A 27,666-nucleotide genomic window follows, 5' to 3' on the forward strand; every position below is an offset into this window, starting at 1 on the left:
TCACAGGCCTGTAGTACAACCTTCCAAGATCATGTCAATTGTGTGTGTGTGTTTAGGCTGCAGCACTGGGCCAGGGCAGCCTGTGTAACCAGGCCATCATGCTGATAACAGACGGAGCCATGGAGGACTTCCAGAGTGTTTTTGAAGAGTTCAACTGGCCAGAACGGCGGGTATGACACACAAACACGCACACAAGAATAATAAAATAATCAACGACAAGCACCAGTGCAATACACCGTCAGCACACAAACACAAATCACTGACAGTATTTATTTGAAGCAGAATGAATAAATAAGTGCCCTTTATCCCATCTCACTATTTACTTTATTCTCTCCCCAGGTTCGTGTTTTCACCTATCTGATTGGACGGGAGATGACATTTGCTGAAAATGTTAAATGGATTGCCTGCAACAATAAGGGTAACATGGGTATCATTTTACCAATTGCTCAGTTGAATCCATGGTTCTGACGCAAAGAGTTTGGCTAATTTCAGCAACAAAGAAAACCACTGCAATGAATTAGTATGCTTAGTATTAAATAAAACAGTTGTTATAGGAGGTCTGTTGGCTTTCTGTGTTGTTCCCAGGTGGTGCTGCATGGGACTGGGTATCAGGTGCTGCCCTCTTGTGAATTACATGGGGTCATGCAGCAGCTCAGACCTGAACAAAATCACTTCATCCTGCTTTGTGCGCATCAATAATCTCTGACTAAATACCTGATTATCAGCACAGATACCCTGTAAAGACAACCCTGTCCAAAAAATATCATATGTGCGCGTGTGACTGTGTGTAATAGGTAACAGGTGCACTCCCTTCTGTTGCGTACACTGGCAGTTGTCTCTGCCAACAACAAAATGTCTGTCATAAATAGACATTCTTACTGTTACCCTGCTGCAAGAGCCTACATTCAGTTTTAGTTGAGTGAGCAGCTCTACTAAATAATATCTACAGCGACACTCTTGTGGAGACGTTACAAAAGAGGAAAAAGGTTTCACACATTCATACCTGGCAGTGCTTCAGTAGCCTGTTGTCACTGAGCAGCTTCACTGCAGGTATCCCATTGACGTCATTGTCTCCCAGTTGTAGAAATGCCATAAACCTTAGACTAAGCCAAGCTTTTTTTTTAAATGCCTAAAGCACATTTGTATTGATGGGAGATTCAAGCGTTTTTGTTTTCTCCATTTTTTAGAATACAATGTTTTCTGAAGTCGGATAAATGGGCTTGTTGCTCTAAATGTAATAGGCCAAAAGCCGAAAGATAAAGAATTATAATATGGTGAAGATTTTCTTTGCTAAAATGTAGGGGTCCTGGTTTTTCCCATCTGAGTGTATTATTGTATGTGTGTACATGTATTTGTGTCTCCTGCAGGTTACTACACACACGTCTCCACACTGGCTGACGTCCAGGAAAACGTTATGGAGTACCTCCATGTTCTCAGCCGACCAATGGTTATCAACCACGATCACGACATCATCTGGACTGAGGCCTACATGGACAGTGTGGTCAGTCTGCTTCTCCCGTGTGCTTGCTAGGCAACACAAACTATTATCAATATTATCTTGCTCATGTAATCACAAGGTCAGACTCATTTAGGGTAAATGTGCTATTACTATTGGTAGTGATACAATACACAGTTTCTAGTGAGAGGCAAAGTCCCTCGCCTTTGGGTGTCTCTCATGGGATATTCTTTAGAAAAAATATGTTTGGTAATTATTGGCAAGAGACAAATGGTTGGTCGTGGTGAAGTTGTTGCTAAGCAATTTCCGCAGCAATTGCTAGTGCAGAACATGGTGGTGGTAACATTGTTTCTATGGTGTTCTGTGTAGTTGCGTTGTTGTTGGAAAGGAGATTTAATTGGTATCTCGGATGAATAGAGAGAAGAAGTCCCATTCCATTGCAATGGACAGTGCAATGGAACACATTCATACGGGATCACCTTGTTGCACCTTTAGCTACATTGCAATTTTATTAGCAAGCCAGTTTGCTCAAGCAGAAATTAGTCTACATTTAGTGCATCTTTAGCTACTCCACATCTGCCTGCCTTTTTTGGTTATACTGTTTGTCCCCTATCATTTCAGTGTCTGTTTGCATCTATCTGTTTGCCATTTCATGCTTGTTGTCTTTCCTCCATCTTCACCTTCAGTTACCAACTACAAAAGAGGTAATCATACTTAGAGCTTTAATGTAACTCTGCTAAACTTTCTTTTTTTAAAGTGAAGCTATTCTTAATTAAAATGAATAGAATACAGTATGTAGTATCTGTAATGTCTGGCTTAGCTTTTTACTGTCAACAGCTAACAGTTTCTACCTGTGTCAAGTAATTAGTTTATTTTTAAAGTAACTGTCCTCCATTGCTTCACATGAGAATGGTAGCTTAGCTTATCCTCTAGTTAGCTAGCCTAGCTTAGTAAATGCTTTTTAAAATAGATTTCCACCTGAAACTGGGAGGAAGAAATGCTGCTTTGATATTGCTCCTTAGCGTTTTAAAACTTGTCTTCACTATTTAACTTTTTATTTTTTACAGGTGCATATTGAGTGAACATTTGATTAGTTTATCTGTGCTTTCCCTCTGTACGTTAGCTTAGTTGTGTCCTTTGGTTCAGACAGATGTAACCGCTAATGTTTCGGTTAATTTCTACCTTTGGGCAACAAGAATTAACTCCACAAACTTAAATTTATAGTTGTGTTCTCATAATTTAGCAAATGAATCAAGCTTGTTAACAAAAACAAGAAATAATTGTGGCTGTTCTTGTGTATTCGTGTACCACAGCTGTTCAACACTCAGGCCCAAAGCCTCCTCTTCATGACCTCTGTGGCCATGCCTGTGTTCAGCAAGAAAAAAGAGACTGTAAGTATTAATTCTTAATCACTATTAATACAATTAGCCTCAACAGATGTCAACTGAAATGGTGCATTTATGAACCTGCTGTGTGTCTCCTGTAGTTGTCACATGGGATTCTGCTGGGAGTGGTAGGAACTGATGTGGCCTTGAAAGAATTGATGAGATTAGCTCCAAGATACAAGGTAAACTATCCACAATATATATGTCACAAACAAGGATGAAATACTGTATACATACTCTGGATCGATTCTTCTGTGACATTGGAGTCATAATATCGTGTTAATTATTACATGCTAATGATCAGTGTTGTTGCTCTTTCTGTCTCTTCAGCTGGGTGTCCATGGTTACGCTTACCTCATCACCAACAACGGCTACATCTTATCTCACCCTGACCTGCGACCTCTGGTACAGACAAATATTGTATTGTTAAGGGAGTTATTGCAGCTGATAAACTGCAGAATAACTTTATAACTCTACTTGACAGATGTATTGCAATTAACCAATCATGATAATATGGGATGGGTTCCTAAAGTATTTAGTTGTGTTTGTTTGTGTGTTTGTGACAGTATAAAGAGGGGAAGATGCTAAAGCCAAAACCCAACTATAACAGTGTTGATCTGGCAGAGGTGGAATGGGAAGACACCGAGGAGAAAGTGAGCAACACACATTTCTGTCTTTTTTTATTATCTGTTTCCGCTGTCCTGTATATCAGTGTGAGTTGTGTTATTCAATCAGAAAAGTTGAAACAAGTTAAGCTAAGTATGCAATGTTTATGCTTCAGCTGAGGACCGCCATGGTTAAAGGAGAAACCGGGACGTTGGCGTTAGACGTGAGAGCGTCTTTAGATAAAGGAGTGAGTACATTTGTTTTTGTGAGTGGGCCTGTGTCTGGCAAGAGGGGCCTCTCTTTCATCTTTTAGGGATTAGTTAGATTTTTTCTTGTCTTATTTAAGTTGTGTCCCCTTTTAAGGTGACACGTTTTACTCTTGGATTTTAAGTACATGCTATTTTTCTTCTTCTCTGCGTTCATTATTATTTGTATGCACTCTGTCCAACTCTTTGTCTCTCACAGAGGAGAGTGATGTTCCTGAAGAATGATTATTTCTACACCGTCATCAACGAGACACCATTCAGGTTTGTCTGATTGCTTTAACAGGATTACTTAAGGTGTCAAGTTTTGAAATATCCGCGATATCCAGCGAAGGAACACCTGTCTATATGAAATAATACTGATGTTCTGTGGCAACAAATGCGTTTTGGGGGAATTAACAGTTATTATGAATATGATTTATTCTGCCAATAACAAATAACCTCTGTATTTGACAGTCTGGGTATAGTGCTGACTAGAGGATATGGACAGTATATCTTCATTGGAAACGTCTCTGTTGAGGAGGGTAAGTCTTTCTCTTCTGTTTTAGGTTCTCTGTATTTGTGCTGATTTTCTTACTCTCTGTGTCTTTTTTTCACTTCAGGTCTCCATGACTTACTGGCTCCAGACCTGACCATAGCTAGTGAATGGTGAGTACTGTATAATGAGCAGAGCATAGGTATTATGGGATTCCAACCAGTTTGAGTGGTTGTAACTCTCCATGACAGTATGACTCCAGTACATTTTTGTCATGTATGTGCTTGTAGGACGTACTGTGAGACAGACATTGACCCCGCCCATCGTAAGCTGACCCAGTTGCAGGCTGTGGTGCGATACCTCACTGGCAAAGAACCAGATCTGGAGTGTAAGTGAACACTTTCATTTCAGCACTTCATTTTTTTATTTAATAAAAGTAAAACACATTTTTGACTTGACAATTTATTCAATACTGTTTGTTTATATGCACAGAGGAAATAACACACTCGCACGGCATGAAGTTTCTATACACTACATCCAAGTTTCTGATCTATTGTACAAATTATTAACCAAATTATTTTTTAGGTGTTCATTGTATTCATGAAAGTTGTAATAGTCCAAATAGTACCTTTTTAAAAAGTAAAAAACAAAAGGATTTGTCTGTACCCAAACTGCAGATTCAGGTACAATAACATTGGGATACACTGTGATTATAATCTTCAAAACTGTTGACCTCATCCAGTGCTAAATATGTCTCCTGTGTTCCTTCGTTTTGGCCTCAGTCCTTTGCATCCTTAGTAATATCTCTTTTGTTCAATTTCTCTCGACAGGTGATGTGCAGCTGTTGCAACAAACTTTATTTGATGCTGTGGTCACAGCTCCTATGGAAGCCTACTGGACCGCGCTCATGCTCAACACATCTGGGTGAATATTAACACGTATGCACACCCACATACATGTTGAATTAAGACACAGACTTTTTCCATGATCACTCACTTTATTATAATAATATTTTACAAATATTTACCCCTGTATCTGCTCCACCTTCCTTTTTTTTTACATCTCACTCTCTTTCTCTCTTTCAGTATGGATGAGGGCGTAGAAACTGCATTCTTGGGGACCCGTTCTGGCCTGATCAGGTTCCAGAGATACGCTGGTATTGAGAAAAGAGTTGCCAAGTGAGTCAGAAGTTAAAACTGTGTATATGATAGTCATAGTAGTTCAAGTGGATCTGAATTAAAGTTTTCACCCTCTGACATCAATAAAAGTGCAGCTGTGCAAAATGATGCTCTGCTCTTTGTTTCTTTCCTCAACTATGCTCACATTTTTCTGTTCTCTTTATCCTATCTTTATTTTCAATCTTCCATCTTTTCTTTTGTCATCATAATTAGGCAGCAGAGACTGTTTTTCGTTAAGCTTATTCTTATCTCTCCCCAGGTCTTTCCTGAACTCCGTAGACAAGGAGAATATGTTCACATTGGACCATTTCCCAGTGTGGTACCGCAGAGCGTCCGAGTACCCAGCTGGACAGTTTCTCTACTACACGCCCAGACAGGAGACTCGAGGTACTGGAGATACTTTCACTGAGCAAACACATATACACAAACACACATGGACAGACAACACACTTTCTGTGCTTTTTTTTATTTCCAATGTTCTCAGCCAGGTTCAGCAGGTTGAGCCAAATATCCCTCAGTGACAGGCTCAAGTATCTGGCTGGCAGGCTGCAATTGCTCCTCTGTGTTTACTTTGTTGTACATTTAGGAAGTTTGTATCCAACACGGGTTTGTAAAGATAAAAAAGAAAAAGAAAAGCTAGCCCATCGACAATGTAGTGTTTAGTCTTGATGGCTAATCTATTTTGGTTTATTCTGTTGTTCATATTCTGGTATTTTGCTGTTTCTAAAGAATAATCAGTAGCTTCAGAGTGACAAAGTCTACAGCTACACTCATCATATTTATCATCCCATCACACCAACACTTATCTCCATCTGTAGTCTATGAATGAAAGTCACTAAAAGGAGGGTATTGAGCTTGACTCTTCTCTGCATCTTTTTGAGCTCTGATAAATTAAATGCATTTTTAAAGTGCTTTAAAAAAACAAAAACAAAGGACAGGAATTTAAATGTAATCTTTACTTAGATAGTGCAGACTTAAATGTGATTTTATATAAATATTCAGCAAGTATGAGGCTGATAATACTGCCCTTCCTCATGACAGACAAATTGTAATATATAAATGCATATATATATATATATATATATATATATATATATATATATATATATATATATATATATGCATTTATATATATATATATATATATATATATATATATATATAAAATGAAACATTTTATAATACCGCCATCATTTTAAACTTTGGCATTAAAGTACAAAGGAACACAAATTGTCTTATGTTGATGTTAGATATAGTTTGTTGTGTCCAGATATATTCAGGGACTATGAGGCTGAATATAGCGCCACCTTGAGTGCAGAGGGGGTGGAGCTTGAAGCGGAGGAGGGAGGGAGAAAACAAAGGGATGCGGAAGAGGAGGAGGGTAGAGGAAAACGTTTTCTTATACTTGGCATGCCTCCTCGTTTCATTCATCCTCGTTCTGTTAGTCCTCCATCCTAACTGAAAAGTGCTTTGTTTTCCGGGCCTACACTCTTCTCTGTTTTCTTTTTCTCTTTCTTCTCCTCCCTCTTTTTTTCTCTTGAGGCATGAGCATGCAATTAAAGTATGGGAACCTCCTCTCCTCTCAGGGAATCGATACGCTTTCTGGTACATTTTCAGTCGGCCGAGTTGATAGCCTTCTGTCTTTGATGAATACTATATTAATTGGACTGTATTAAATTATGCTACAATATTCTATAGTAAAAGCAACAACAAAGAAATCCCATTCTCATCCAAATTGCAGAATGTCAAGAATGTGGGATTGTCATTCAGGCCTTTTATTTAATAAAAATATAAACAGAAATATAAACATAGGGAAACACATAGTACACACACATATATTACCTTTGTTATGAGTGTATCAGCTTTCATACTTAAAACGTTAATCTGGCTGGATTATGGTTTACTGACAGTCGGCATCAGCCGGCATGACGGCTGTGAATAGACACACAGAAGATGAATGCATGACTCTATTAAATATTACCTACTGAGTCCAACTCAATCTGTCACCCACACATTTCCCAACACATTTTAGCATATTTATACTAACAGACTCACAAACGATATATTCATTACGTGAGAAAATGAATATTTTTGGGGACATATTCATTTTCAGCTCCTGTGCATGTTCTATATACACGTGCACGTGTACATGTTTGGAAGGAATTTGTATGCGTTGGGGATGTGCATGCACACGCCCTTGTTTCCACATGCATGCATTGATGAAGTTCTGTAAATTCTTGCTAATTGAGTGTGTTGCTCCACCAGCGGGAAGGATATTCATCGCCACCACGGCTATCACCGTAACGGTGGGAAAGAGAACTGCCATCGCAGGAGGTAGGATGACAACATTGGTTTCCTTACACATTCTCTTTCTCTTTCTCTTTTCACATTCTTTTCCACACATTTCACGTCTCCTCTTTTCCACACGTGCCCCTGCAACTTTCTCTCTTTCTGAGCTTTCGTTTTCTCTTGCAAAGCGTGCTGCCCCTTTCATGCTTAAAGCAAATCTTCTGCCTTTTCGTTCGAAGCTCTTTCTCTCTTAACCCCGTCTGTCTTTTTTTGCTGTTTCACATGGTACAACTGGCTGCTGAGTGGGAGACAATGAACTTGATGGGGATTGCTAATATCATCACTTTCCAATCAGCATGTTGGTACTGATGAGCTGATTCGTCAGTGCCGTGCTCATTGGCTGTGCTGTTGAATTCAGTGATGGGTGGTCTTTGGTCATGGTTTTGTTTTTCGTTGTCACAGATAACAAACAGAGCTTGGCTTGTTTCATTCACAGTTTGGTATTTACTCATCCTGTTATTGTTCTCCACTGGAAGTTGCTGTGAATTTGATAACAAGGTCTTTAAAAGACAAGAGGATTCTGTGAGAAATGTGTGAAGATCCACAACAGGATGAACATTTGAGAGAGACATTGTGATTAGAACCCAGCTTGACCATAACTGGATTTTTGAATACTGATATCAGTTCTTCAGAAGGATAAAATGTTGCAGGCAAGATACTGTGCAATATTCAATGATTGATGTAGATGTGTAAATGACATTCATTTACAGTTTAACAATAACATTTGTTTCAAAAAATATATATAAATAACAATAAATATATGATAATGTGACAAATAAATTGTTTCAAATATTGGCTATGAAGATACATGCATAAATAACAAATATAAATTGATCCACAAAAATGCTGACAATAAAACGTTAATTTGAGAGAACAATCTTCACACGATGTCCATTTAGTAGATGTTCCAGAGTTTTTAAATCGTATGATCTTCATCACATACATCATCATTATCATCATCATACAGTCTTATCATGGAATTAATCCTCCACGTGATAAAAATGTAAATTTGAACAAGTCCATAACAAGTGGGCAAACTTCATGTTCTGATAAAGATCGTGTGATATGGTTGAAAGGTCTAAATGGAACTTGGGATGAGGATGTTTTTTTTTTTCTAAGGTCAAGAATGAACCTCAAAACATCTTCTGCTGCAGTTTACAAACAATATGTCAGTGATAACTCGAGCCAATTATATCAGTGCTAATCTAATTGTTATCACGTACCTGGGAAGCTTGGAGAGTACTGGTTCCTTCAGTAGCTCCTAATCCCTAATTCCACTGAGGTGTGGTGTCTTTTCTTAAACATGTTTCAGATGGGTCCAGAAGGAAAAAGGTTTACAGAGCTGTGTTGGAGCGTGTCTTGAGTGTTTATTTTACATAGAAACATGTTGTCTTATAGTCTCTTTTTTCACTGCTTGCTGGTGTTTGTGTTGCTGTGTATTCTGTCCTGGTGAGCCCGTCTGTGTCTGAGACACTCTTTAGTCATAATTATTCGAGTAACACTGGAGCTGCATCCTCAAAGCGTGTGTGTGTGTGCGTGTGTGTGTGCGTGTGTATGCGTGCGTGCGTGTGTGCGTGCGTGCGTGCGTGCGTGCGCTCCTCTCTAAGTGTATACCTGGATGCATTTGGTAGCTCATTATGCTGACGGACAGACAGAAAAGCAGAAATTCAAACACACTCACACACAAACACAAGCGCTTATCTGTATTTCACAGCTTTCATTGAAATTGTCTCAGGTGTGAAAATCGTGTTATACTTTGAACTGGAAAACAGAGAGAGCAAGGAGAAGTGAGAGCAAGAGTTCAAAATAGATGTTTTTCTGTCTCTCTTAATCTCACTTGATGTGTTTCTCTTTTTTCTTCTCCATGTTGCTTCATTCCATCTCCCTCTGCTTGCTTGACGTCACAGTGTGTCGAATCCAGAGCTCTGCTATGGCCTACTGTACCTATTGTATATGCTCAGTGATGTACAGCAGACAGAGAGATCGGAAATAACACATACATCGACATACAATACAGCATTTACATGAAAGTAAGTGCACAGTATTACGAAAAATGTATGTGGAAATAAGATTTATGTTTAGTTATATTCATTGATTTGTGTGTATGTTGATGGTAGATTGTCATATGATGATCACCGATTGGAGGTCCTAGTTTGTTTTTATTCACTGAATGTCCTACCAGCTGCTTCACGTCAACAAGAACACAGAGGGAAAGACAGTATCAATGTTTTATAGACTTGCTCTCTCTGACTGTCTTTAACACCCTCACACAAAGATACACACTCACGTACACGCGACTCATTGTGTCTCACCCTTTGACACTCTTCCTTACCCTGTTAAACCCTCACATTCATCTCTTTTCTTAGCGTTTCTCTTGCTGAGCTGTCAGACCCGTCCCCCCCTCCCCCCCCCTCCCTTCCCAAACACAAAAAAACACTTACAAACAGCTCTGCTACGTGCACATATGGACCGCTGTAAATGCAGTCATATTCTAAACAGGTTGTGATTCCAAGTGTAACCACTGAGTGTCAGTGTTTATCTGAACAGAATCCAGTCCGTGCACTTTGTGTCTGCTTTCAAGCGGATTTGGTGGCAGGTGATGAAGGCCAAGGATTTGGTATTTCAGAGGCTGATCCAAAATCAGTCAACAGTGACTACAAAAACACTGTGTTTATACTCCTCGAAGGCTCAGCAATGGATTAGTATATCTCTGTGGCAGAAAGTGACAGGCTGTATATATAAATAAACCTAATATGCTCCATATTGACAGAGAAGCAGGCTGTAAGAAAGAGAGAAAGAAAGAGAGATAAATAGGTAAACAAAAAAAAGAGTGAGCAGGGAAAGAATAAAGGATGGAGAGATATCTGACATGGAGGAGGAGGAGAAGAAGAAGCGGAGAAGAAGGATACAAATGAGGGAGAAAAGGATGGGTGGGGGGAAGACACAATAGACCAGACAGAGCAAAGGATAAAGAGGGCAGCGATGAGAGAAAAGATGGTGAAAAGACTATAAAAATGATGTGGGAAGAGGCGACAGAAAGATAAATTGAGACAAGATAAGTGAGAGGGGAAGGTAAGGAGAAAGAAGATGAGAAATAGAGAAAGGTGAGAGGAGTTAGAGGGGAAAAGACAGAGAAAATGAGATAAGGTACAGTATACAGAGGAGCCGCCATCATGACTGATTTATGCTTTCATTTGGCGCTGTGTATTTTATCGTCATATGTTTAGGCTTTCTCTTTTTTTTATCTACACATTCTTTCTTAATATCTGCTATAATACTATTGAAAAAATAGCTTTGCTTTGTCAGGGGTCTGGATATACATTTGATTTAAGTGTGATGTGTTTTTATTCAAACAATGCATATTGACCGAGAAATGCTTCATCATCACCATCATATCGTCATCGTCATAATCACAATCATCATTAGTAACACAATACACCATAGATTTCTGGGCAATTCACTGTAGTCTTTGAGGCCCTCAGTTATTATGGCTGCTGCAGGTTTACGTAACAAACTATAATTTATTTTTCTTGACACACACAGGCTATAGGAACAGGTTTCTGCTAGCTAAGATACTTAGCTACCAACAACACAAGACCTGCAGACCAGGGGTGAGAGGACAATGGTTCTACATTCATAGACAGAGTTTAGCCATTTCCTTTGTCTTCAGTCACGGCCCCACAGTCCCTGTTATTCATGGCTATATTTACACTTTTAAATCCCTTCACTACACTTTCCTGCAGATGCCGATTATTAATTAAAATCTCCAGCTAAATTAATTTTACCTGAGCGTCTTTTCTATCTCTTTACATCAGGGAGGTGACCATAGTTGCAAAAGTGCATTCAGACTTCATTTGCAATTCAGGATCAAATAATTCTCCAGGTTTATGTGCATCTTGACTTCAGACCAGCTCAGTCTCCAACACACATTTTCATACGCAGCTACTCTGGGGTCCGCTGCTGATGCAAGAAGTGTTTTACTGTTAATAAATGCAGCAGATGTGAAGGTGTGGTAGTCAGTGTTTCTCTTCATTATTGATTTCTCCGATCTCATGTCCCATCTCATAAGGCATTTGACTTGACAGTTTTAATATTTAACCCCGAACATAACATTTCGCTGATGGTTTTTCCACTTGAGTTAGTTGTCACATCACAATGTCAGCATAACTAAATTACTTATCATGTTGGGTTGTTGTAGGAATAAAATAAAAAAGGGGTTAGGGTTCGAAAAATGTTGTAGTCCAACATCTCGTCGCCACAAATATTCTTCTGCCTGATGCTAATTCTGTATGTTAGTTTAGAGTAGTTGCATACGTAAATATTATTTGTTGGAGATTAAGTTCCCATAGAAACACAATAAGGTCTCATAAAGGACTCCTTGATGAATTTCAGTATGGAGACGTTTTCACTCTCAATGGCCAAACTCTTTCTATGCCTCTTGCAGAAACTTTACCAGTTACTGAACACAAATCAATAAACACAACAAATGAAGAAACATTACACAGATATTTAAACCTAAAACAAAACAGACAAGTCGTTAACACAACAAAAGACATACATCATGAATTGATACAGAAAACCGTAAAGTTACGTCAAAAACATTTTGAGGATCGATGGGCCAACACACCATTAATATAATAATATTGATCTGCATCATACCCAGGTATAAGATAACACACTATAAATATAGGTTTATTTCCAGCCAATTATAAATTGAGAGGGGACAATAGTTCTTCTTTAGGGGAGCAATATGCAATGTAAGCCAGATTCTTGAGACTGTTTATCAGTGTTTACATACATATTTTAGTACATGAATGATACTGAAGCAAACACCATGCAAAGCAAACATACTAACCTTTTTTTGTGAATCAAGCAGTGCCAATCAAACAGATTCCTCTCAAATATGTGATGATTACTAAGTTTTTAACAGATGGACTCTTTGGCGATGACATCATTTTCATGTTATGGTGACACAGCAGCCATTGCATATTGCTGACCTTTGAGGAAAAAGATAGGACAACAATAGGGGGAGAAGGGATAAAAGGGAAATTATTTAAAGAAAGTGTGAAATACTTTCCAAAAATAGCACTGGATGGTAAGGTGGAAGGAGAGATAAAAGGACGGGGGGAAGGGGAAAAATTAGCAGCGTCTTTTTGTTTAATCCCTTGTACGTTATAATCCCTCTGGGTAAATCGTCCGTTTTAGAGAGAAAGAGAGGCCAGAGGGAGGCCAGAGGGGATCTGATTAGAGAAATAAAGTGCAGGAGTCTGACGTTTTTAGTCCTTAGATGACGTTTTGTAGTACTTGACAGGAGACAAGGGTTCTCTGAGATAGTGCTTCCATGCCATAGTCGCAAACATTCACCTTTTGAGGGGTGAAATCAGTCTGAAAATGAGCTCTGAACAAAGAACATTTGTTTTAAAGCAAAGTCTGTGGTCCTTTAAATCTCAATAATTTCATTTAAACAATTGTAAATACCAGCATAGCTAGAAGCGTGGTCCAAGTAGTAGCAGAAAATGAGCTTGACCGCTGGCTTTTGATTCGTCCAGAAAATGATCATCATCATTTAACAAGCATCATGTAAGCAAGAGCCTTCTTCTGAACAACACGGAAAGAGACAGCAGATTCAAATTCCAGTTAAAATGGTTTGTTACTCTTTGAACTAAGCTGATACTATTCATGTATAATGCCATACATGATGTGCCATCCAGTCCAGTATGTGATACCTGGTGGATGTTATTGGTCTAGAGAAGATCCAGAGAGAAACAGATCTGCTCCAAATATCTAATCGTAAGTATTCTAATGTATTTGAAATGTCCAGCAATCCATGAATGATTATTTAGTCAATCTGAAGGGAGACTCAGAAGAGTGTTTGTTCTCTCCAATGTCCTCTCCACAACAAAACGCTAGAGAGGCATTGACCATATAAATGATATCCAATACTGGCTGTTTCTTTGGGACTTGGAGGACAGAGGGAGCATCAGAGGAGCAGTAGACCAGAAGGGTGAAGGGATCTGGGTTGGGATCCTGGTTTTATAGAGGAAGATACAAACAAAACGCGAACTGGGCATTACCTAATACTACAACTTTTTCTCATCATTATGGATATTGGTCCAATTGACACCATACATACCGCAAATCCCTGAAAATTCAATCCAGTTTTACAAATACTGACTGACCGTACACTGCAAACATCTTGTGACAGTTTAAATGATATGTTTCATACTACAAAGATTACTAAATTGGTTTCTCTCAGCCAATATAATGGTTATTTCAGCAGCAGCCAAGAGCAGCAGTAGGTGGTTGGTAGGCGAGTTGGAGGGATGATTGGTAACAAATACTGCAGTTAAAAAAAATCAGGGAACAGATAAGATGTATGTGAAGTGTGAGAGAGAGGGAGGTTAAAAATAGAAAGAGGATACAAAGTGGGAGAAAGGTGTCGGTTTGAGAGATACCATAATTGTCTGCGTGCATTAAACAAGCTCTTCAATCTCTGTCCTCTTTGAGCCCTTTTAAATGTTCACCCTCTCCGACCTTCACCCTTTGACATTTCAAACCTCCCCCGACCCGTCACTCTAGGCCACAGAGGAGATCTGTTTCTCCTCCCTGTCCTCCCCGTCGGCCTCTCCATCACCCATCAGTGGCTGCCTCTTCTTCAGCTCTCTCTGGTACTTGGCCATCAGCGAGGCGTAGATGCAGCCGTAAGCCGCGGCTGCAACCATCATGATGCAAACGATGCCGCACACCACGCCGGCAATCACCACGGTGCCGATGGCGCGGCGCACGCTCACGGGTCGGTAACGGGCGCGGACACAATCCGACGGGGACTCTCCGCCTCCTCCTCCTCCTCCTCCTCCTCCTCCTCCTCTTTCTCCTCCTCCTCCACCTCCCGTGTTTGAAGAGGAGTCATCACCAGTGTTGCTGTCAGAGATTGGTGTTGCCCCACTGGGGTTAAGAGCGTTCCTGCTGCAGGGAGGAACGCCTCCTTGTCCGGAACGGGAACCTTCACCTCCTGCTCCCCCGTTCTCATCTTCAAGTTGGAGGCAGTAGTTGAACATTTCCACTGGAACGCTACGGATGTCTCGCCCACGCAGATCCTTCGGTAGCGTGCACTCCACCGCGTCCACCTTCCCCCCTGAAAGAGAGAGAAAGAGGTGCAGAGACAGAAGAGAGGGTCATTTATAAAAGCCTTATGCCTGTAAAGCAGTACCAATTAACTGAGAGAGGAGAACAGATAGAGTTGGGTGGTTGTGCCAACACTAGGATGAGTCATACATCACTTCACTCACACACACACACACACACAGTTTGCTGTGCCCTCTACACTAAGTTAGAGATAGCCTCAACTAAGCCCTTCTATAATTCATGAGATAACATGCCTAGCTTTAGCGGAGCTCTGTGTGGAAGAGAGAAATATCTGAGTAACAGGAGGGTGGGGGAATCTACTTTGTTATCATCACATGCTGAATTGGTCTTCACGTGCATTATTTGTCTCGAGGTTGTGTGTTGATCTGCAACCTCAGATACATAATGCAACGTAAACAATGACATAAAGGCGAAGGATAAGAGAAAGACAGAATGAGGAAAGTGATATTTAGGCCCCAGATGCTTTTTTTCTCCGCGAGCTATATAAGAATCCCCCTTTGCAAACAGAGCTCGCTCTCCAAATACCTCCAAATATCCCAGCCCCGTGTGCTTGAAGTGGTTCGAGGGAGATAGAAGTCAACACAGGCTGCTGTCAGCGAGCATTTCACACTTGTTCCGTGCTTTGTCTTACTTCCTATAACACATATTGTGCATCGTCTACCCTTCCAACAGCTGCTGTCATGCCTTTATGTTCAACTACTCAGTGACTACTTGTAATTGTCGTCGCTGCTCTGGTGATCATTTAATCATATCTGCCGTGCGTCGGCCTCCGTTTGACTTTTGCTGGACTGAGCCGGAGAGTAGGGCGCAGCGAAGCAGGACAGAGCAGAATGAAGCAAGAAAGAGAAAGAGTGCAGGAAAGAGACGCTTCATTAGCGGGGCAGCTGAGGCCCAAGGCGCTGAGGTGAATGTAGATTTTAACACACGATGAGAGAGCGGTGAGCAGCTGTGTTTATCTGATGTATTAACAGCCTGCAGAGAAACGTGGATAACACACACAATGAGCGTGACAATGTGCCTCCACTCACCGATGCAGTTATATTGGATTGCTCGAAGCACACACCTGGCTAACTGCGGTGAACTAGAATTCTCTAGTTTCTGCCCACTTCTCAACTTCTCAATGCACCCTTTCAAAGCTCCTGTAACATAAATCAAACGTCGAACCTCTGTACAGCAGCCACTCCATCCAGTGTTTGAAATCACGGAGGTTGCAGTCACACTCCCAGGGGTTATGTCCCAGTTCCAGGTGTTGTAGGTTAGCAAGTGGCTCAAACGCTGCCCTCTCCAAACCATGAAGCCGGTTTCCCGCCAGAGACAGCCACCTATGAAATAATTTAAAGGAAATTAATTAACTTCTTTATCTCCAACAAATAAGATAAATGTACCCTTGTGACACTGATTTAAATACCAGGCCACCGCTCGACGTAGTGGACGACTACAATTTCTTAATTGTATATTGATGATATAATCACACCGTGTTCACATTTGCAAGTTGTAATTAAAAACTGCGTGCATGAAAAGGTTTGTTTCAAGTAATGCTGAACATCAATTTGATGATTTTTATGTGATTTTGATAAACTGTACATTGTCAGGGCACATTGATTTAAACATGTCAGTGGACAGAGGGTGTGTTGATGTCTACCTGAGGCTCTGCAGCTCATCCAGTGGCCCCAGAGGAACAGAGGACAGGCCATTCAGGGACAGATCCAGACTCTGAAGACTCCCCAAACCCTGTAGAAACATCAAAACAAGTTCTCTGTTTAGCCATCTTTGCTCGTACGGCACTGTACAGTACATTTCCCTCAGCCCATATTAGTATTATTGACTTATTTCACTGTTGCCAAGGTGCGCAGCTTGCATCGCTCGATGGGCTTATCTTGTTTGATTTAGGGTCCAAGGTGAAGTCTTGACACAAGCTCATCCTGCAGACTGCTCTGGTTCAAATACAAGTTGATGAAAGTGTTGAGCCAACCATTTATTTAAAATGTACCACCTGGCTGGGATCCCAGTCATGTATATCTGCTTCGGTTGGCTCTGCTCCTAAACAGAGCCAGCAGAGCCTCAGTCAGGAGTTGAAACTGTGTATCAGTAGTGGTGTCAGCTCCTTTCTCTGTCCAGATGCTTTAGTATTTTGGTGCACTGTTGGTATATTATGGTATATCTCAGGCAGTGCATGGCTGTATATAATTTAGCACAATGTCCCTTGCTTGAATACGGCGTCAGTGAGCTTCTTACAGACTGTGCCACGTGTGGTGTTGTACCTGGAAGAGACCTCTGTCCATTACAGTGAGTGAGTTGTTGTGCAGAGTCAGTCTCGTCAGGTTGGACATGTCTCTGAATAATCCAGCTGGTAAATTATCCAGGTAGTTATTAGAGAGGTCCAGTTCCTAAAATACAGACACATCAAAAATACATTATCATTTACATAACACATTTTCATTGTAGACACCACATTGCTAAATGCTTTTTTTATGAATGGAAAGTGAGATTCAGTAACCCATTCTGAGAGAAATGATGATCTGCTTCTAAACTTTAAAGATAACTTAAAACATTTTGTGCCTTAAGCAGGTGCTCCTATTCAGAGTAATTCACATCAAGTTCAATGGTAGGTTAAGTGTAATAATCTCCATAGATCATAAATGCAACAAACTGTCTGAATGAACATCTTTTTTACAGCAGATTGACACTCAGCAGTGTCGTCGTAAATTGACTTTTCTGCAGGTGCAGTGGCTATCAATCATTTTTAGCTCCTACATTTTAAATACCAACTTGGCTGTGCTTTGCACACAATATGCTAATGATGAGTAACCCTGAAAATATCAGCTTGTCTTAACTTTTCAGACTGAGAGCAGAAGTTGTCTGCAGTTTGCTCAATGTGAGCCTCACCAGAGAGTATCACTCATTGTCCTGAGGGATATTCAGTGTGCAAGGTCAGTGCAGAAAACACTGCGTGCCACGCTAAACAACACAAACAACATGTTCAGCTGCTCGGCGAAGGAAAAATGCCACTGACAAACAATAAAAAAGGGGCTGCAGACCTCCAGAGAGGAGAGGTTAGCGAGGGCAGAGGCTCCCAGCGAGGCGAGCTTGTTGTTGGCTAGCAGGAGGGAGCGGCTCCCTGGAGGCAGGAGGTGAAGGGGGGGCAGGGAGGAGAGACCCCGGCCCCCGCAGTCCACCACCAGAGTGTCTGAGTCGCAGAGACAGGGAGGAGGGCAGGAGGAGGCTGCCGGCAGCAGCGTCGCCAGGAGGCAGAGGACACAGAGGAAGACTTGAGAAAGAGGAGCAGAGAGACAAAACATGATTATTTTTTTATTTTTTACAGTGAATTGCAGAGAAAGTGGGTAAACACATGAAGAGAATTGTCAGTCATCTGCAGAACCTTTTGTCAGATGCATGTTCGTCGAGGAGAAAACATCAGAAAGTAGATCCAGCCCTTTCACAGAGGCTTTTACTGTGTTTGTTTGTGTGCGTGTCACAGCAGTCTGAGTGACACTTGTGAGGGTAATCCCTCATTTTGGACTGATCATCAATCATTTCATAATTTCCACTCATAATCTATTTATTTCTCTCTTCTCCTCTTTCATTCTGTTTAAAGTGTTCCGTGTCCTTCATATTTTGCTCCTTTTCCGTCTTTATTTGTATCCATCAGCCAAGGCCTTTTCATTCATTCATTTTTATATTTATTTCTCTGCCTGCCTTTGCATCCGCCTGTCTCTCTCTCTCTCCACTCCACACCAATTCTCTCTCGCCCGCTGTAGTCTTTTTTATCTTTCTCATTCTCGTTCCCTTCGAGTCTCTTGGCACTGCTCTGTATTCCCTCAGTGTCTCGTTACAGTGACTGACTTTGTTTCCGTCCAATGGCTTATCAGCACGACTTATGCTTTATCTCTCTGTGTATGTGTGCGTGTGTGTGTGTCTGCGTCTGTGTGTGTGTATGTGTGTGTGTAGGGGGGGGGGGGGGGTGTGAGCAAAGCACCAACAAAGCGTGATATTAAGAAAACTACTCTGTCTAAACTCCAGACACAGACACAGCACTTTTACTTCCTGACAAAACTCTGCTTCACCAGCAGATTGCATCACTTGCATCATCTGCATATTATTAGCATCTATTTCTCTTCGTGCCTTTGCCTTTTGTCACACTGTCTCACTCGCGCTCCGTGTTGTTGTATTTAGTTAGTCCATCTGTTTCTCTCTAAATTTGCCTTCTTCCTCATTTTCTCTCTCCTTCCTCTCACTCACATGCAAGACTCCATTGCCTCTCGCTATATCGCCTGTCTGATCTCTGAGAGTGATGAAACTCTGTGAATTAGCCCTTTACTGGCCACTCCACAAAACACCTGATGAAGATGTAAGTGATTGTGTAATGAAAGTCATCTCAGTCATCCAGAGTAACTAGACCTTCTTCTCACCACCGATAAAATATGAAGCTTAAAATGCGCAGTGAGAAAGAGATTTGAGATGATGCTTTATAAGTCCCATTAAAATCATGTTTCATTCCTTTTAAACTGGTCATAAATAGGAAAGTACACCACTGGATAGACAGTGAAATTAATTAAAGATAAAGGATGGGTAATGCATCCAGAAAGGGAAGATTCATTATTTATTACCTCTCAAGCCCATCAAAATATTGTTAAAGGGACAGTTTGATATTTTGAAAAGCTGGTTATCTTAGCTCAGCATAAAGACTGGACTCAAGGCCAAACAGCGAGACTGTTGGTCGCCTAGCAACCTCACGGTAACGGCAGATGACAGGAAATAACTCTAACGCCATATGCTGTTTTATAATTAGTTTTTTTGTGCAGAAACAAGATAACTAGCGAGTTTAAGGGATTAAAATTCAGACGTTCATTTGATAACAATGTTCTCACTCATCCTTGTTGCTTGATACTTTAAAGTTCCCACATTTTATTACGGAACACTATATTGACACCTCTGGAAACTACATTGTAAAGTTCTGTGAATGCACGCTGACAATGGTCTACAAATATCATCTTTTTTTCCTCAGACAGTAGAACATGACCCCCCTAAACCAGGACACTGACCCATTTTGTAATCTGAACCAAAAAGGTTCAGAAAGTAAAGACTGTGTGTGCCTTGTAATGGAGATCAGCGTGTGACCTCTCTGCTGTTCCTGTATCCATTATCCTGTCGGATCCATCCGGCAGTATAATCCTAATCCCTGGGAGAAATTAACGCCACTTTATAAATGGTTGAAAAGAGAGATTTTGAAGTATCCTGAAGCGTCCCGTGCTAGTGGAAACGCTTCAGAGGGCCAATCCTGCACTGCAGCAGCTCAGGAGGAATCTGGAAGGATTCTGCTGCATAGTCGCTGTGAATGTCTCCAGAACAGGTTTGAAAAGGTGCGGTCCTGCAGGAGATTTTTCAGGATGATGTATCTCAGAGGTAGACACACCGTTATACAACTGAGAGGGAGAGAGAGAGAGAGTGAAAGAGTGCTTGGCTGAGAGAGAAACTGATATCATGTCACATTTCAGATTGTGGTCATCTTTATGCACCTTTGTTTTGCAACAGTATTCTTATTTATGCCCTCGTTCTTCCGTTCCTCTCTCCTCACCGCAACCACTCTCCTACTGTACATTATAACTCCCCCTCAGTGCTGAAGCCTATCTTCCAACATTCATGAGTGGTTTTTGCTGCTCTCGTGGAGGAGGTAGTTGTTGTTTTGGCTTATTTTAGCTGCTCTAAATCCTCTCTGCTGTTGCGCTACACGCAGCCAAAGCAGAAGGAAAACATTTAGCCACAGTCAGAGGAAAAGAGGGAGGTTCAGTCCAAATAGGTTTAAGTGGTTTGGTTCGGTTTAATTCAGTCGAAACAGACTTCAGACTGAGTTTTTTCTAAGAATCCCTAAACAAGTGCTGAGATTTTGGGCAAATGTAGGCTGACTGCGATGGGACACAAACTGATTATTTAGCTTGATAAAGAAATGTTGTTACAAGCCCATTTTCTTACTATCAAATTATACAAATTGCACATTAATCAAATACATTATAATTGGAGCTATTATTTAAGATTTGTTTCTCTTATTGCCAGGTTGGAGGATCTTTCTACCCTTTTAAAATAGCCCACCTTTCTTTTAGCTCGCATGTTAACTGGCACACCCATCTACAGTCTGTGGATGAAAGGGTGCATAGGCACAGGTCAGAGGTCATCTTTGAATTGGGATAAAGAATTGTTGGAGTATGTTTGCATGCTCATTTCAGTTGTTTGTTTGGCTGTGTTTAGTCACGTGGGTGTCTTTTCTACTTTTTGCTAGATTAATTTCTCTCATTTGCAGGATTATAGTATTATGCATACACAAATCTACAAAAACAGCTACATCTTTAAACATTTTTTACTGTCACTGTTATTTTTACTATTTTTCACCTTCATATTTATAATATATATAGGCATATGAAGAGTCATGTGACTTGTAAATGTGGTTATGTTTGACAGTGTCTCCTAGGCAACAATGCTTAACAACTCTGGGGCCTCAGCTGTCTGTAAGTTTATATCCAGGGGGTCCCTGGGTGACACTGAACCCATCTATGATGTCATCCCCACAGGCACCTTCGTTACTGAGCACAGTTGCATGTTACCAGGGGCCAAGCTGTTTTCCATGCAGGCGACAGACTCTGCTATCTTATTACTAGAATGACCAGCTGTCCTCTATGCAACCGCCTCACTGGCCCGTGTTTCTTAACTCGTTCATGTTTCACATGCTCCCCTGTGCTTAAGAGTTTAGAATTGTTGTGTTGCATAAAGAACATGCAGTCAATCAACAGTAGTGCTTAAATGGTTCGTCAAGGCCTTATACATTTGTGATCAGCATCTTTTCACAATTTCCTGACTTTTAGACAGCTCTGGGGAGAAAAAATTATAATTTGTAATATCTGATGTATTATCTCCCATCTATAATACCTCACCGAGCTGTGTAGCCTGTCCTTCTACAGCAACGGTGTCTGTGTAATTTGTCCGAGGCTGTTACATGTCTGATCTCCACTGTAACCCGAGAGCTCATTTAGTTAGCAGATGGAAAATAGCCAGCCGGAGTGTTTGTGTGTGTTTGGATCTCTTTTTACACAATACAGTCTGCCATCTCACTAAATGAATGGCTAATGGAGGTATGAAAGAATACACAAAACTCACACACATAAAACCTCACGGTCGCAGCAGTATCACCATATTATTTCAACATTGACATGGTAATGGTGTGTTACCGTTGCAACCAAGTGCTACGGACGATGGTGAAGAGAAGAGAGAAGGCATCGGGAGAGAAGTTTGAGGTTCACATCAAATCCCGTCGTTTAACCCACATTTACCTCTTTTCTCTCACGCACACAACCTTTCTGCCTGACTCTCGGGCACTTAATCGCTTACTCACACACAGGAAGTCATGGTCACACACTCGCACTGACACACAGGTGCAGCAGTTGAGGATAAGCAGGAACAGGGTGTAGGGGTTTAGGCTGCACTCCTGCTGACAGTATGATGAACAGAGAAGAGGAGAGATTGTCCAAGTCCTTCACAATCTTGTTTATTGCTTAACCCTGATGGGATTACTTCCAGTATTTCTGTCTATTTCTGTCTATTTCTTTCTCCCCCCTCTGTTTACTCTCTCAGCCTCCATTTTTCTCCCACGTACTCGCTCTCTCTGTCTCTCTGTCTCCCCCATCCAATTCTCTCGTGATGAATTCTGCATCGGCAAGACAGGATCATTATTATTACTTGGAGGGGTGAGTGGGTGAAATGTAGGCTGATCTGCCTGCCTAATGCATGCTATCTGTATCAATTTGTTGTGACACAGATGCACTGACACACACACACACACACAGACACAGGCATGGCCCTTGGGAGAGTTTGACATGCAATGACATTGTTTTTGCGATAGTGGCTATTAATTAGCCGGAGTGACAGGTAAGACAGAGAGAGGGGGAGATAACGGGATACAAACAAAGGAGATAGAGGTTATAGAAAACAAATTATCAGTGAAGCATAATTGGAGGGCAGTTTCAGCAAATCCACAGCTACATATTTTCACTGCAAAAACCTTGTCTTTAATGGATGTGGCGTTGCTTTCTACTGACCACTCAACTGGGCCGCAGTCCAAGGCTGAATACAAGCAGAATTTGGAGAGAAAATGAAGGATACTTGGTTTTTGATGTCACATCCGCATCAGTGCGACTAGAATGGAATATATTTTGCTTTGGATGTGTGACAAGTCATAATGTATGCCCACTCATTCTTAAGAAGGGATGGATAAAGAGATGGTAATGATCCAAAGCGCATGCACACACACACATACACACAATATTTATATTTTTTGCTTTTTTTATGTGCTATAGATAGATAGATAGATAGATAGATAGATATATTATCTTGCTGATTTCAAAGGCTAGTGAAGTGTTCACTTAAACAAATCGAGCACATCTCAAATGGCTACATTATCCAGGACTATTAGCAGCCATTTTCTGTGATTACTTGGTAAGTCAAGCACTATTTCTTCTCAGGAATGAGCCCTGCTAGCTCAGCAGTCTCATGCTGGATCTATACTGGACTTGCTTAGAGTGTAATACTATATCAGTATCGTTTGGCGACTGCTGAACTTGAGTGGTGCTGTTTGTAGTGCAGAGGATTATCCAGATTTATCCCTGCCAATGTCCTTTGAAAGTGGGCCAGTACTATGTATGTGTGTGTGTTTTATCTGGCACGTTCCTGTTGCTCCTGCACCAAACTAAACTGGTCAAAACACACCTGCTTGCACACATGCATGTTTCTGTCCAGCTGGAGCTAGTTCAAGGTCACCTCGGCCGTAGCAATCTTCCAATTCCTACACAACGCTGGTAGCCAAGCTGGTGTAAAATCACCACACCAACAAACTAAGTTAATTCCTATTACAAGCTGCCACTAAGGGGGTCAGGGGTCAACGCCACAGTGCCCTGATACAAGATAGTATGTATGTGTTCCTACAAAGATAGGTGCTATATAAACCATTTTAGGAGAGAGGATGCAATAAATACTTGTGGTACTTTGGTAAAATCCAAGAAAACCTTCTTGTTGACTCTGGAATTAACGTGAGTACCGGTGCTCCCTACTTCTCCATATAACTTTCAATTACATTAAAATAGCTATTGATTACATTCTAGAATTTGCCAGATGCTTTGGATAGTTTGCCAACAAGCTGTCATTCCAGTTTCTATTTAACTCTGAGTCTCATGTAACACTCAGGGATCAGGCTCCACTCCAAAGCTAACGCTTCACACACAAACACACACACACACACAAACACACACACAAACACACACTGCTATGGCTTCATGCCAAAAACCCAACATCCCAGCAGGGGGGAAAAGTTCCACCAGCAACTAACCACCTGGTGATGACTTTGGGTTGTTGGTACCTTCTCATGGATGACCAAAGAGTTAAAGAGCTCACATTAAACTGGTGAAACATCCAACCCATTTAACAACCTGCCAGCTGCTGCAGGCAGACACAGTTTAGTTGCGACTGTGTAACTCCACTGCGGCTCTCTTTCTAAGACTATGCTGTACTCTCTTAGTCACTGCACTGTATTAGAGCTGTGCTCAAGGCATAATGCTACAGCTTAAGTCACCGAATTATGGCTCCACTCAAATGTTTTACCCTCAGTCAGTGCATTGGGCTATCCATTCAAAGCCAAATCCTCCCCCTCTATCTCACCTTCCCTGTTGTGTATGTGGTCAGTTAATCTGCCGGCCTTGTTTGGGTCTCCAACAAGGTGCATAAACACACACACACACAGAGTGCGACCAGATAAGCTACACGGTGTGATTGTGTGAATGGGAATGAATTCATGGCTGCTCATATGCAAATGTGTATGTGTGTGTTGTTTCAGATGAGACAGTCTGCTGGCATCGTGGGGGCCTGGAGGCACCATATGGTCTCTGTGTTGCTCATATACCTCTCTGTTCTCCCCTCTCTCTCTCCCTCCTTCATCCTTTCTTTTTCATCACTGTCTTCTCTTTTTCACCGCGCCTCTCTCTTTGATCTCGCATCTCGTTTCCATCTTTTCTTTTCTCGCTTCCTCTGTTTCACTTTTTTATTTCATATCCTCGCCGTCTACTTTGCACTTTTTTAATTTATTTTTAAAGCTCTTATTGTCTTATTCTGTGGTGTTATGTCACTTTTAAGCTCTTTTAACCATTTGGGGATTTTTGACAAAAGGTTTTTAGTAGTGGCATAGATCTAAAGTATCAACATTTTCCATCGCTCCTTCCTTTTAAAAGAACATTTCCATTTTTCTATAGCATAAATAGTACCAATTATAAAACTACTTGACTAATATATGTTTCAAGTATCAAAGAAATAATGCAATAATCCGTGATGGAAATACATTTATTAATCATTTGGCAAAAAGAAATTTCCAATATTTTCCAATTGTCTTTGAACACTCTGAAAACACCCATAACGCATCCTCCACTACCTTTCTGAAATGTATTATCACTTTCACTCTCATGTAGGTTACAACGTTTCATCATAGTTTTACGGCCATTAGTTGAAAATATGGCCATTCTTCCTCTATTTTTGTTGTTGAGTGGTTTTCTGTCATAAAGAAAGCTTTTGCTTCAGCACTGCAAAACAAAATACTGAATGGAATCTTTTGTGTCCTCTCTTCCTGTCAAATTACATTTCTAAATGAACATTGTCAGCATAAGAGGGAAATGCATCTTTGATGATTGGAACTCATTCTCTGTACTGTATTAATCTGACATATTCGTTGGTTCTGATTCTTCCTACTCCGATATGCATCTTCCAGTGATTCAGTATGTGTTTGTGTGTAAGTGTGTGTATGACGGTGTGTGAAGACTTTGACAAGTAATAGCAGAGATCAGAGAGCTTCCGAGCTTTGTGAGAAAAATACAGAGATAGTGAAAAAGCAAAGGAGAGGGGCAGAGAAAACACCTGTGGTGACAATGCTTGGCAGTATTGATTATGCACGTTTTGTGTCAAAAAATTATATTTATTTAAACTGAGAGGGAGAGACTGTTTTGGCAATATTGTGTTACATTCATGCCAAAAAACATAAATGCATGGACGACATTTTTGATGACTAACAGAGAATGTTTTTGATTCTTATTCTAAAAGGCTTTCGCAATACCGTTAATACAATATTTATGTTGATGAAGCGTAATGAAATGCACAGCGAGAGGGAAACTGAGACAGGTAATGTGGTTATATTGATCGGAATTCAATGCAGAGAGTGATGGAAGGATGGAGGGAAGGTAGAGGTGGAGAGAGAGAAAGGTGGTGGGTTGGAGCTGGAGATGGAGGTGTGTGGGTGTGCGGAGGGTCTGCCCTGTGTAGTGTCTCCGGTGTACAACAATACCTCCCTAACAGGAAGACAAAGATCCTCCGTTTTTTTGCAAAGCCATTTATTTCCTGCAGGGTTCATGTGTTTATGTGTGTACGCTTGTTTTATTATAGATGTATGACAAGAGAGAGAAAGAATTCAGAAATTAACTTTCATGTTTGCCTATTAGCTGAGGAAGTGTCTGGAATGTCTCAGAGAGCAGGATCCATCCACTCTAATGTCTAATCCACAACACACACACACACATACACACTCAGCTGTCGTATCTGTTGCTATGCCACCCGGCTTCCGCCGGATTTTTGTTTTGACTGAGCCGACTATACCCGCGGTACAAGATGGGGAAAGAGAAATAAAATGTGGGGAAAGAGTTGACGGATAATGAGGGCAAGATGTGAAACGAGACGGGTGAAAAAAGGGAAATAAAAAGGAAGTGAGATGTGTGATAACAAGAGGAGGAACAAGAAGGCTTGAATGTGGGGGGGCGTATTGGAGAAAAAGGACAGGAGAAGGAACAGGAAAGAAAAGGGAAACAAAGAAGGTCAAATGGATAGGAAGAGAACGAAAAGGCAGAAAAATAACCTGCAGGTCTCTCCCCCATCATTTCACTGGAGGACTTGGCATGTGGCCACAGCAAGCTCAATGCCCTCACCCTGTGTGTGTGTGTGTGTGTGTGTGTGTGTGTGTGTGTGTGTGTGTGTGTGTGTGTGCTGCTGTAAAAGAAAGACACTGTCCCTCCTTTCATTGAGAAGTACAAAAGATGGGAATAAAATACAGCAGAGTTGAGTCAGAACAGAGCGCTTTTTTTTCCTATTCTTCGTCACTGGTCTCCTCACTGCTCTCATCTTTTCAATCTGCTTATGTTGACTCACCAGGTCTGGCCAGGTGGTGGGTGGCAGAGCTGGGTGGGAGCAGGCCGATGCCCTCAGGGGGGTGGGTGTGGGGGGGCATGACACAGAGCTCTGCAGCCTTCCTCTGTCTGAGGGCCGGGGCTATAGGGGCGTCAAGCTGCCATGCCTGCGGCCTCCACTAGGGCGCCGACTGCGGAAATGCTACAACAAAACACCTGTAGGGAGAGAGAGAAAAATTGAGTGAGAATAGATTTAGCCTGAATGAAAAAGAGCAATTTCCTCCTACTTGCACCGTCATACTTTTGCAAATTGTACTTCATTGGCAATATCACATCAAATTGTCGTTGCACAGGGCTACACAAACTAATATGCACGCACACACACACACACACACACAAACACACACACACACACACACACACACACACGCACACACACACTCAGGTACACGCCAGCAGCAATGAAGCTAAAGCAGCAGGACGCTGCGTGTGCGTGCCAGAAGGCTTCCTTGCATACATTAAAAAAGTATATTTCTGGGTAAATGCGGTGGTTTGCACCTTTACTCCTTTGCGTGCGGATGTACAGTATGTGCGTGTATGTGCTTGCGCCCAAG

General features: G+C 41.2%; 2 protein-coding genes across 3 annotated transcripts in view; one reads left to right on the forward strand and one right to left on the reverse strand.

The window, feature by feature from the left end:
* Positions 1–27,666, forward strand: part of cacna2d4a (calcium channel, voltage-dependent, alpha 2/delta subunit 4a) — a 79,761-nt gene that overhangs the window by 16,240 nt on the left and 35,855 nt on the right. Inside the window, exons 13-29 of one of the 2 annotated variants that reach the window (XM_034526694.1) lie at positions 57–170; positions 340–418; positions 1,368–1,501; positions 2,143–2,160; positions 2,770–2,847; positions 2,943–3,023; positions 3,172–3,246; positions 3,408–3,494; positions 3,623–3,694; positions 3,913–3,974; positions 4,167–4,234; positions 4,313–4,358; positions 4,476–4,573; positions 5,016–5,109; positions 5,271–5,363; positions 5,623–5,750; positions 7,629–7,697. In XM_034526694.1, coding sequence (XP_034382585.1) covers positions 57–170; positions 340–418; positions 1,368–1,501; positions 2,143–2,160; positions 2,770–2,847; positions 2,943–3,023; positions 3,172–3,246; positions 3,408–3,494; positions 3,623–3,694; positions 3,913–3,974; positions 4,167–4,234; positions 4,313–4,358; positions 4,476–4,573; positions 5,016–5,109; positions 5,271–5,363; positions 5,623–5,750; positions 7,629–7,697 — 1,396 coding nt within the window. The remainder of the gene's footprint in view (positions 1–56; positions 171–339; positions 419–1,367; positions 1,502–2,142; positions 2,161–2,769; positions 2,848–2,942; positions 3,024–3,171; positions 3,247–3,407; positions 3,495–3,622; positions 3,695–3,912; positions 3,975–4,166; positions 4,235–4,312; positions 4,359–4,475; positions 4,574–5,015; positions 5,110–5,270; positions 5,364–5,622; positions 5,751–7,628; positions 7,698–27,666) is intronic. The other variant, XM_034526693.1, reaches the window with a different exon arrangement.
* Positions 14,288–27,153, reverse strand: lrtm2a (leucine-rich repeats and transmembrane domains 2a). The gene is made up of 7 exons (XM_034526695.1): positions 27,075–27,153; positions 17,897–18,126; positions 17,120–17,245; positions 16,501–16,589; positions 16,023–16,180; positions 14,599–14,847; positions 14,288–14,547 (listed from the first exon to the last, which is right to left on the reverse strand). The coding sequence occupies exons 1-7, from the start codon at positions 27,151–27,153 to the stop codon at positions 14,288–14,290; spliced, it is 1,191 nt and encodes a 396-aa protein (XP_034382586.1).

Source organism: Cyclopterus lumpus, chromosome 23 (assembly GCF_009769545.1).
Source record: "Cyclopterus lumpus isolate fCycLum1 chromosome 23, fCycLum1.pri, whole genome shotgun sequence".
In the NCBI taxonomy this organism is placed as follows: Eukaryota; Metazoa; Chordata; class Actinopteri; order Perciformes; family Cyclopteridae; genus Cyclopterus; species Cyclopterus lumpus.